At 37.3% G+C, this 12,404-nt stretch overlaps 1 protein-coding gene and 1 long non-coding RNA gene across 2 annotated transcripts; one reads left to right on the top strand and one right to left on the bottom strand.

Moving 5' to 3' along the window:
- Positions 1–282: 282 nt before the first annotated feature.
- LOC116139947 lies at positions 283–6,136 on the bottom strand. The gene is made up of 3 exons (XR_004129532.1): positions 6,031–6,136; positions 3,709–4,395; positions 283–809 (listed from the first exon to the last, which is right to left on the bottom strand). It is a non-coding gene; the product is annotated as an uncharacterized LOC116139947 (long non-coding RNA).
- A 253-nt stretch (positions 6,137–6,389) lies between these two features.
- Positions 6,390–8,267, top strand: LOC116139950 (multiple organellar RNA editing factor 9, chloroplastic-like). The gene is made up of 5 exons (XM_031425595.1): positions 6,390–6,789; positions 7,341–7,438; positions 7,565–7,630; positions 7,751–7,927; positions 8,016–8,267. The coding sequence occupies exons 1-4, from the start codon at positions 6,458–6,460 to the stop codon at positions 7,924–7,926; spliced, it is 672 nt and encodes a 223-aa protein (XP_031281455.1). The 5' UTR covers positions 6,390–6,457; the 3' UTR covers position 7,927; positions 8,016–8,267.
- Positions 8,268–12,404: the final 4,137 nt, after the last annotated feature.

Here is a 12,404-nt window from a genome sequence, read left to right as displayed (position 1 = left end):
AATTTTTTCATTTTATTATATAATTTAAAAAATAAAATTGGAATTTCTTTATTAAAAAGGAACAATTAGAAAGTATTTTACGATTTAATAAATAAATCTTGAAAACGGAGAAAAAATAATAATAATAATAATCAAATGCCTTTCTCCATTGGTAGAAATTTGTTTCTCAAAATAGAGTGCTTATGAACCAAACGTATACCAATTACATGGCCCAAGTAACTCGTAATCGAAACTGAAGGCCTCTACAAAACCTTCTAATACTAAGAAGCATGATTTCTTACAGAATTTAACCCAGATTTTGTGGAAACAAACCAAGTAAACTACACTAGATATATACATCCTGAACGTGTCAGGCTACTATGAATTAAATCTATAACCCAAACTCAAACTGTAACATTCTCCAAAATCTTTCCTGTCAAGCTGAGAGATGCAACAGGGACGATTTGTCCTTTACAACAATGAATTTCTATTTCTATAGCTAGCCAATGATTTCAAGGACATTTTCAAGTGAAAGGAATAAAATTATCAGAAGTGTGCTTGGTGGTGTAAACATTGTGTCCTAGTTACCGGGTTTAAACAAAGCTCAGTTTCCTATACCTATATAGTTTGCTAGAGTGGATATTTCCATTGCGAAAATAATGTCTCTTTCAATTCCGAAGATAGGAGTTCCATGGTGCACAGCGCAGTTGATAGGTCGATAACTCAGTCAAAGCTATAATGGTTCATTCCTGGGATCAGTACTATCGTAACATACATGAAATAAATTTTGCAGAACAATGTCGATATGTATCTGGAACTCCAAGGTCATCCTGAGACAGCCATCAGTTGTTATCATAAATAAACTCTATAAATCAAATTCAAAAAGGTTATAAGATTAAAATAGGGAGACATTCAAGCGGTGAAATGTAAAGATAAATCTACCGGAATCTTAAAAGTAACCAGTATATTATATGTATAAAAATACATTAATTCAAGGTTGTTGAGCATATTTCCAAAAATTAGTCCGCTAAGGCTATTTACACACCCTCATTTGAGCTCAGACAAGCAGCGACAAATGCTGTAGACAACAGGATTGACCAATTCATCCAGCAACTATAAAGTCGAGCATTTGCATGATCAGACAGATGCATTATCATTATGAACCTTTCAGTTCCATCTTCTAATCCACACCCTTCAAATTCTTGTACAGTGTCAGTCAGGTAGAGCATGCTTCGATTGCAATGGCTGACGAGCTTGAAGCTCTAAGCCCTCAAACCAGTCTCTGAGGCTCAACTAATCACCTAACATGTTTAACTATTGAAAACAAAGTCGAGGATTTTGACATTAAGCCCAATCCCAATTAGAAAAGCATTCAAGCCCCAAATTTAGCAGCCAAATGTCAACTTTTTATACCACTTTATCTCTCTATGCATACCGAAGTGGGGAATTGTCTATGAAAATACTAAAAAATAAAAATAACTACCTCAGAAATATAATATGCTTAACTATAAATTTTAGACATAATGTAGAAGACACCAAAGCAATGAGAGCGAAAAGAAGAAAACATCCGGGATAAGAACATCCTTGTTGTATGTTATCCTAGCTCTTCAAGCACAGTGAAATACTCAACCATATCTAAACACTAGGGGTTAGGTTGAATCATTAAGACCCTTGGTTCAAACCAAAAGGTTAGCGATTCAAATCGTGGAGGCCCACCCACTTGGGATATTATAATTCTATAAGTTCTTGACTGCCATGTCATAGAGTCCGACAGCAGTCCACAATTTCAAACTCGGTTAACTCAATAAGATAGGTAAGGGATTTCTTTTTGTATCAGAAAAAGAAAAATATGGTACCATATCTAATATTCGTGTCATTTCCTAGCATCTAAGCTTTAAAGCAGGTGGTTTCACAAGACATTGGTCATTTTTTGGCAAATAATCAAAGATTTATTTCAATTTGCTAAAACGAGCAATACGACAAATGCGAATTAAATGCATTAAAAGCAGCATTGATACCATCTCTATTTGTATAAATAACAAAGGATCCAAGAGAACCCCACCACTCTCAAATCTCAATCTTCAGTTGTATTTTCTTTAGCTTCTCTTCTTCTTTTCAACTTTTAACAATCAGGTTTTTCCTCTCCTTGAATCACATAATCCCACAAGTCATATCCCTCATCAACGTGGAGCTAATTTTATCATTTTCATCGTGCAGCAGACATTAGAAGCAGAGGTAAGTATGCATTACACTATCTCATGCCTTTTTGTTCTTCAGTTAAAAGAATCTGTATGTCACTCAAATAACTTTCTACTGTTGATCACTAACTATGAAATTAAAATTCAGGGAAAATTTGGAAAAAGAAAATTCGAGACTATTTGAATCTTGCTTTTTAAAGTAAAATATTAAAGATTACTAACTTCTTTCTATCCTATAAAAATTGATGGTTAAGGCTTTGTAAATATTGTAAATTAATTTCATGCATATTTAGAACTAGGTATTCATTGTGTTCAATTTTAAACTAAAAGCAAACCAGTTTTCCCCCAAAGCAACCCATAGATCATCAAGACAAGACCAAATAAACCCATTTAATGCTCCATTTGGTTTGGGTATTCATAAGGAATATTATCAGGGACCCCCTGAGAAAACTAAAGTGTCACACATGAGAAAATTTGTCAAAATAAGTAAAATCTTTTTTAAGTTAGAATCATCAAATAATTAAACCTTCACAACTTAAGACAACACAAATCTAAATACCATACAACTAGATCGCTTTCAAAGAAAGAGATGTATTGTTGGCCTTCTAGTTCAATTTAAAGGACATCTTAACATAGACCCGTCCACATTGTTTCAGTTTTAATAGGACCAATTCCCCCATAGGGTCAGGTTAGGTCTCTTCCTAGAACAGACCAACCTTATGTAACTGACAACAAACTTTATTTGTTCTTTTCTGTTTGCTAAGAAATCAAAAAATTACTAAGAAGAGGAATTTTAATGTTCTTGGATCTTTGCTTAAAACAGCTTTTATTAAAAAAGCACCCTGTTATACAAAGCAATGATCAATCTTCTGATGGACCCTTAGTGTTTCAACGATACAAAAGAAAGGGGTAAAAAGGGGAATTACTAAGAGTAACAGGTGGCAGAGTTGGTTAAGAAGAATCTGAGTGTGTCAAGAATAAAATGAGGGACGTGAGTGTGTAGAGGGTATTCTGGATTTTGGGTGTGTATTGTCTGAAGGTGCTGGCCCTCGAAGACCAGCTGTTCTTCTTGCCTTTGAGTCTACTGTGATTTGCTTATTTTGCTTATTGAACTACTGTTACATTGAACATCAATATTATCTATAATTTTCATCGAGTTATTCCATCTTTTATTCTTGTTTATTGCTTGGTTGTTGGTTTAATGGCTTATTGTGCGTGTTGAGTTGCTGTGTGTGAGTGAAGGAGGTGAGCTTGGGTTAATTTCAAAAGGCAGTATCCATCACCTTCAAAGTATCAACAGTTTTTTCTGTTTGCAAAGACATCAAAAATTACTTGGTACTCATAGGATCTACATCAAATATTCAAAATTAGCATTTTCTTTTTGGCAGCTTTCAATCTTAGTCAACAATCAACCTTCAAAGTATCAAGAGTATGGAAAGCAACAGCAGAAGCTATGACAAGGACAAAAATTTAGTGAAACGAAGAACAAAACAGCACAAATCTTACACCATCGATTACATGAATTACATACCTGAAGCAATTTTATTCCACATCCTTTCGTTCCTTCCACACAGAGAGTTGATTGTAATGAGTCTCTTATCAAAACGATGGAAAGGCATTGTTGCAAGTTTCTTTTCGGTGATTCCACAAAACCTGAATTTCAATGAAGTAGAGATGACAAGGAGTATCCTCAGAAAAGATATACAACTTCTGCAGCTTCCACTAACTGGCAATTTTGCAAGTACCCGTAATTATCTGCAATCCCTATATCAATTGATACATGCTGCACGAGAGAAATCCATACAGTTTGTGGATCAATCCTTTCTGCTCCATTCTGGTTGCACTATCAATAACTTACTGTTATCATTCCAATTTGAAGCACATGAGGTATTTGGATACACTAGGAAGATCAATAGCTGGGTTAAATTTGCTTTTGAAAATGAAATCAGAGAGCTTTTTTTGGACTTCTCTGCTGGACAATTTTATGAAGCCACTGACCTTACTGAATTATATGAATTACCTCATGGCAGTTTTGCACCCAAAGTATTGGAAACTTTAATCCTGAACTTTTGCAATTTTAGATCATCTAGCTTTCAAGTTTTTGAATCTCTTCAGAGGCTATCTCTAGTACAGGTAGAAATCTTTGACTCCTCACTAGCTGAGCTAGCATCCAAAAGCCCTCTTCTACAAGATGTGAACCTGGAAAACTGCATCATTCCTGAAAATTTTTTGGTGAGTGATGAAGACATAACGATCAAAAAACTGTCAGTGGTCAACTGTGAAACACATGTGTGGCCAACATACTCTATAGATCTATCAACTCCATGCCTGCTGATGCTGACAATACTTGGAAGTTACCTCATGACAACCCATGTTCGGAATGCGACTCAACTTCTAGATGTATTTGTTGGCATCTCTGAGGTACATGCAGATCATGTACAAGGAGAAGCTCTAGGCTCACTTATGACTGGTTCAATGCATTGCCAATCTCTAATGCTAACAACTTGGAGCATTCAGGTACCAAAGTTTTCATTTGATCTATTATCACTTAATTTAAGTTCATTGCTGCCTTAAACTTCTGATTTTGTTTCCATTGAAGGTTCTACCTACAAGGAACAATTCGCTAGAACGATTGCCGAATGCCTTTAATAATCTTAAGCACTTATGTTTGGCCGTGGGCCTAGCAAAACAAGAATTTCCTGGCATATCTTGCTTGTTAAGGAGTTCCCCAAATTTAGAGACTCTAACCCTGCATATGCATGAACCTGAAATTGTCGATTGGGTGGGCATTCCTAAGTTCTGCACTGGATTATGTAATGTTGTAATAAAATGCCAGTAACTTTTTAACATCTTTATCTTATTGGTCCATTGACAGGAAGAGTTGCAGGAGGATGTTCTAGACATTTTTGACTTTGAAGAGCAGACCTATTGGGAGACACAGAATTGGATATTCAATTGTCTGCATAATTCTCTTAAAGAAGTCGTGATACATGGGTTTCTTGGAAGTATCAATGAGATGCGACTTCTTCAGTTTTTACTGGAAAAAGCTAGAGTTCTTGAAAGGATTAGTATAATCTCTAATTTAGCAAAACTGATCCTAGCAGGCGACCCACAACAACAAATAGAACACATGCAGTTTCAGTGCCAAATGTTCCAGATGTTGCTAAACTTCCCAAAAGCATCTACACAAGCTCGTATAACCCTTTACAGAAGCTAATTGAGGATATAATGTTTTTTTTTTTTTTTAAATTTCTGTTCAGTGTTGCTTTGTTGAATGCAATATACTATAAGGCTTTATTATCTAGGTGTAGAATATGGTGCTGGTGCCCTTCTTCTGGAGAGTGAAAATCTTCATGGAAAGCACCTAACGCTATGGTTCCGAATTGAACTTTTCAGTTTTCATAGTAAGAATTTTCTGTTACATCAATGGAAGTTTGTTTGAGGTCATTTAGCCTATTCTAGTTTAAATTTATCCAGAATCTAACAAAATGACCACAAGACAAAGATGCTAAGATTCATCATTCAATAGTAAGTTTTACAAGGCTTCAAATTGTCTTATTTTATAATCTGCCAACAAGTTAGTATCTTAAATTCCAGATAAAGCTCAACCAGCTCAAAGGCCATGAATTAAGTCTAAATCAAAAAGATTACACCCAACACATAAATCAAAATCCAAATAAACTCATAAACACTTCAAAATACACCATCTTCAATCCCATCAACATCACACAAAGCTCAAAACACAGAAAACAGAAGAACCCAGAGAAGAGATATAAAGTGAAGCACTTGAATAATTAGCAAACAGTAATGGTTATAGAACAATTTTAATGCTAATAAAATCTGTTTCTTTTACCTGTTGACTGTGAATGATCATCTTTCCATCCCGAAATTGACCAGGACATTTTTGTATTGTTGCAGAAGCTGGCGAACAAAGCGCCCATAAATTTCTGACCAAAAAAAAAAAAAAAAAAAAAAATCTGAAAAATATCAAAATTTAATCATAAATTAAAATAATATAGATCGTATTCGTATCTTTCATGTTGCAAATAAACCTGTAATATAAAATGATCACTTATTAAAAAAATTTACTGAAAACTTTTCCTTACTTAAACCTTTATTTAGAATTTACTATTTAATATTTAAACCGGAGGCCCGAAGCCCAGCCCAAATTAATCCCAAAACAATGAAAATATCGGCTCCTTAATACAAAAATCTCATCTTACCCTCTCATCATCTCTTCACAAAAACTCTCGCTGTCTCTCCGTTTCTCTCAATCAACGATGGCGACTTTGTACACCCCATCTCCTCTCACGCTAAAATCTCTCCTTTCACCTCGCCCTCAAGTCACGCTCGGACTCCGACCCAACTCACTGAGTCTCAACCTCCCAACTCGCTTTCGCTCTCGCTCAATTTTGACCGTCAAAGCTGGACCAACAGACAGCGACTACTCCTCAAAGAGAAGCAGCAGCAATGAACCAAGGGAGACGATAATGTTACCGGGATGTGACTACAACCACTGGCTCATTGTTATGGAGTTCCCCAAAGACCCAGCTCCCACTAGAGAGCAAATGATTGAGACTTATCTCAACACTCTTGCTACTGTTCTTGGCAGGTGATTGTTTGTTGTTTTGATAGATTATGAGAAAGGGTTTCATGGGTATTTTGTTTTGTGTGAAAATTTTCCTTGGTTCTGCTTTCAGTGTGTTTACTACGTAGTTTTTTGTGTTGTGACTTTTACTTGTTTGTTGGGATGAGAAAGTGTTTGTTTGTTGAGGAAGTAGTTCTTAGATTTTGTATCTTTTTGTTAAAAAGTGGTTCTTGCAAAGAGAGACTTTCAAACTTCAGTGAAAGTTCTTATTTTTATTTTGTTTATTGTGTGTGTAAGTGTGTTACCGGAGATATTATTCAAATTGTTTAAACCTTGTTTTAACTAGAAATTAATAATTCAACTCTCATTATTGTTTCCAATTTAGCTTAGTAACTGGCAGTAAACCATATGATGAATGAACATAAGTATAGATGGCATATTGTGATGCATATTTGAAGTAGTGAGCATCGCAAGAATCTCTTTTAAGTTATTAGGCCCAAGTCTTGGGTAATTTTCCTCATTAATCTTCAATAATGGAGAAAGCTCATATTAATTTTATTTTATTGTGGCTACAGCATGGAAGAAGCAAAGAAGAATATGTATGCTTTCAGCACCACCACTTACACTGGATTCCAGTGCACTGTATCCGAAGAAACCTCCGAAAAATTCAAGGGTATGCAGATAACTGACATTTGATTGTTTAAGCTATTTTACTTATTTATTGATTTGTGAGTGTCTAACATGTATTGTTCATTGTAGTATTGATTTGTGAGTGTCTAACATGTATTGTTCATTGTAGGACTGCCGGGTGTGCTCTGGGTGTTGCCGGACTCTTACATAGATGTCAAAAATAAAGATTATGGAGGTTAGTTTCTCCACTTCACTGTTCATTTGAATAAATAGTTTGTAGCGTCAGAATAACCAAACCGCGGCAGTAGTCTAATGGTCATATAATGTCCTTTCATATTATCTTGTCTATTTGTAGGTGATAAATATGTAAATGGGGAGATAATTCCATGCACGTATCCTACTTATCAACCAAAGCAACGAAAGGAATCGAAATATGTTAGCAAAAGATATGAGAGACGACGAGATGGCCCTCCACCTGAACAAAGAAGACCCAGACAAGCAGCAGCTCAGTCAGAATCAACTTCTGGATGAGGTACCTAAATTTCCATTATACTTTGGTTACTGAATTGTGGTTTCATAAATTTGGTTTGTATAATATTTATTCTATCATTTTTTGACAGTTTGCGACTACAAAGGCAAATTGAACTATGCTGCTATGGATATCAGTTGTATAATGAAGACCCTTGTTATATGGGGTACTCATCTGTTTTAATTTTTTCCCTGCTAGGGTGAAAGTTTCTCTTAGCTAGAGTTTTGGAGAAAACTATTGTGCTACATGGGCTTTTTTAGTTTATTATTATGTGAGTTAAATGTCTAGTGGTACTTTTGTATCAGATTTTGTCACTTAGTTTTAATCTATATGGTTATTCTTAGATGGAATTTGGATGATGTTTGATTTGGTTATTAAAATTTTTCTTTTTTTCTTGATCTTTGTGCCTTTGGAAAGAAGAATGACAAGGGAACTGTGTAATGACATCAATTGATTAACAGGGTAAGATAATTTGAAATCTCCGAAAAGATATATCATAAACAATAATATTGTCCTTATAAAGATTTTCATACAAAGTGGGTGGCAAAAAATGAATAAAAAAGTAAAATAAAAGGTCATATTCATTATATTCACTTTTTTTATTTATTTTTTGTCACACTACTTTGTATGAAGATTTTTATAAGATTTTTTTTTGTAAATGTAACATACTCTATGATGAAATTCTTCTCAAGCCTATGAAATTATGAAACAACTTGTTTTGCTGGAGAGACAACATGAATAAGCATATGAATCTTGGTTATACGAAGTAGGGTTGTATCAGAACCTGGACATGGGAGCTGACTTCTGATTTCATTTGTGAATTAATTGATTAGCTTTCTTGGCATAATGAAAGCAGAAAATGGAATTATAAAGATGGAACTTTTTGTATATGATGTTTTAGAGATCATAGGTTTTTGATTCTGATAACAGATGGAGCATGCTTGAACCCTCCATGTAATGACACCTTATTGTACTAGTATAACAATTCAAGATCTTCCTTTCTTCTGGCATCCTTCCACAAATAAGTGGGAGAGAGGGGTTAAACATATACATTCTGCTGACCTGCATATATAAAATCATGTTTTGCTTCCAAATTTATGTGTTTATCTGTATACATTTCTGCCCCTCATATTGTCCAGACTCCTAATTCACATATTGCTAATGAGTGACTTAAAACATGTCACAATGGCATCAAACCTCTGAATTCTGACATAGCCCACTCTACCTGAAATCTTGTTGAGGACTTTAAGGAACAAAACCCTAACAAAATGATGCCATTGCTACCTCAAAGCTAATGGTCATGAAATTCAAGTTCCTCGCACCTCACCGCCCTATTTATAGTATTTGCTTTTGATACTCAAAAATAATAATTGAAGTCCCCTTTTGTGCTACAATGATTTTGCAATTGGCAAACTGATGTTGGATTTATGCATCTTTGAAGTACTTATGCCATTTCTTTAAGATTTGGACGGGATCTGCACACTGTCCATGAAATCCTAATTTGTTTATTGTCAAGAGCCAATGATTAAATCTAGGGCAAGAAGTTTCAAATGTTCATCAAATCCTGAAACTGAAAGAAGCATGTTCATCAAATACTGAAACTAAAAACTAAATATGGCTGGCCAGAAAGATACACATGCCTCCATGCAAGATCGAACTACAGACCTTCAATTTACTACTTTACATGACTCACGCTCTACCACTGAGCTATAAAGGCATGCACATTGCATTTCTTTGCAAGTTGAAAAATTACTGTTTCAACTAGGTGTGTGTTGTATGTGATTTTTCCACCAAGCTCGGAGTATCACTAGGTTATAGCCCAATCCAAAACCAGCTCAACTCTACTGATTGTTCAACTCAGCATATGCTCGTTGAGTTATAGCTCGACCTAGCATAAGCTAGTTGCGACCAATCCTTACAGTCGTTCAACCAATTCACGGATAAGTTTAGATTCCGGATATCTCATGAAGGATCAGATCGACAACAATCTTTGTGCAATCACAGCACCCAATCGCGAGAATATCGGAGTTGCGTTTCGAACTTAATTGTAATCCCATTATTTTTGCTCTTTCCTTTGTACAAACTCTGTATATAAACCCCCTTCAACGATAAGAAAGGGGTTAGAAAACATTTCTAGGATTGTCATTGTAAGCTCTCACAACAAATGTAAAAACAGTGGACGTAGCTCAAGTGTTCATCTTGTCGAACCACTTTAAAAATCTCTTTGCCATTTACTTTACTGCATTTTATTATTTACTCACAGCTGGTTACCTGTAATCACGCACACATCAGTTCCGATCTCGTCAAGGTCGATTGGATCACTCTAGTTGGTGCAAAATCTTGTATCAACATTTTGGCGCTAGAAGGAGGGGCTTGAACCTCCGCCAAAATCTCATAAATTTCGACAAATAACCTCAGTGATTTAATCAGTCTAGGCCCACAGTGGTACGTACAAGATCGAAAACCACCACCAAAAACCACAACAATGTGGAGATAACCCACTAGGAGGTACAACCATTGTTTTAAAAACCGGACCGGAGGGCAACCCATTTTGATCGCTGGGTCACAGTTCAACCGGTCCAACCGGTTAGATCGTCGGTTGAACTGATGGTTTGATAGGTTTAAAATCTAACAAAAACACCCCTGATAAATACCATCAGACCCTATAGGTTTGAAATCTAGCAAACACAACCCTGGCCAAATGCAAATCGACGATTGATTGGGAGAGCAGCGGCGACACACCAGGATGGGTAGATCGGATGATGGGGAGGGCAAATCAACAGTTAGTAAGTAGAGGCATCGCCAGAAAATGGTAGATCGGTGGTGGAAGTCAATGGTCACGGTGGCTTTTATTAGTGAGATGACTGGATCTTTGTGAACGACGGCAAAGGAGCTTGGGAGAAGGTAGATCGATGGCTGAGGAAGTCTGTCGATGCCGGGACATGGAAGAAAAATCACACGGCGAAGGTGGACGACGAAACATCACGCCGTAGCTAGAGATGAAGCATGACAGTGCCGGAGAAAGTCAGAACTCAGAGGGTGGTTTCTGACAGTAAGGGAAGGTGAAAGGTCGCAGGAAAAGGGGAGGTCATTTCCAATTTGCATTTGGTCAAAGGGTGTGTTTGCTAGATTTGAAACCTTCAGGGACTGATTCATATAAATCAGGGGTGTGTTTGTTATATTTTAAACTTGAAACAGTTAAAAAGAGTGACTCGACTCGGAGAAGGCCCTGGGTCCCGGTCCAACCGATTGGACGAACCGGTTCGGTCTAGTTTTTAAAACAGTGGGTACAACAGGACGTCGTTAGGCGTCGACCACTAGTGTCACCTACTCAACAGATCGCGAATAACCAGGAAGCAATGACGTCAAACCCCGAGAACGGCCAACTGGTGGAAATGATCAGGAAATGACCAAAACAATGGTTGCACATGCGGTGCAACAGAATGTGGCTGAGCTAAGAAATCAGTAACCAACCACACAAAACCTTGACCAGCCACGCTTCACCGATATCACCCTGACAGGTCGAAATTCGGCAGGTGACCAGTTTGGCTCATCGGTACCAAGAGGCGACCGACACCCCCGACATCACAAAGTACATTCCGCTCACGAGCATGAGTCCCACGGGTAAACTAACCCCGGGAGGTGACCAGGAAAACAACCAATGGGGGAGAACGAAGGTAATGGTCGCCCACGAGACGCTCAACCTACTTAGCGATATTCCTAGCGTCAGCGTGCCGGTCTTAACCCACACCCAAGAAAAGCTCGATCCTCTCAAGCTCGCGAGATAAGTCATGTGCGTCAATCTAGCAATGATCGATGTTCTGGTTATAACCGACGTCATGAGCAACGCACTGATGAGCATGATAACACCTATCAACCTAGCCATCATGACTCAACTTCGCGCATTAATGTGCATAATGGAGGGGGCTCACAAGCAACATATTTATGAACTTACTTGCTTGAGGTAAGGCTGAACAGAGCCAGCCAAGGCAATCACAACGAAGACTTAGATCGGGTGTAGAAAATGCTCGATGACCTAAGAGCCCGCCAGAACAATATGGCGGAAGAAATAGTGAGCTCTCCCTTCACAAAGGAAGTTCGACAGGCCCTGCTCCCACAACGGTTCAAGGCGCCAGAAAGTAAGTTCGACGAGAAATGAGATCCTACAGACCACCTCGACACTTTCAATGACTTGATGGAGCTGCACCAAGTCTGTGACTTGGGAAAGTGTCATTGCTTCGCGGTCACATTGGTAGGGGATGCCAAGAGGTGGTACAAGAGACTCAAGGCAAATGTCAACAGTTTTTAGTAATAATTCTCCTCACTGTACTTGCAGCAATTCTAAGCGAGGAGACAGTTCGCAATGCCGCTCAGCTACTTGAGCAATATTCGTCAGGAAAAAGATAAAACACTGACCTCTTATTTAAGGAGGTTTTAGAACGAGCAAGCAAAGGTCACGGAAGCGCTCGAAAAGTCAATC

Source organism: Pistacia vera, unplaced genomic scaffold (genome assembly GCF_008641045.1).
Source record: "Pistacia vera cultivar Batoury unplaced genomic scaffold, PisVer_v2 Contig36, whole genome shotgun sequence".
Classification (NCBI taxonomy): Eukaryota; Viridiplantae; Streptophyta; class Magnoliopsida; order Sapindales; family Anacardiaceae; genus Pistacia; species Pistacia vera.
Note: the sequence above shows the minus strand (reverse complement) of the source record. Positions and strands in the feature narration are given on the sequence as shown.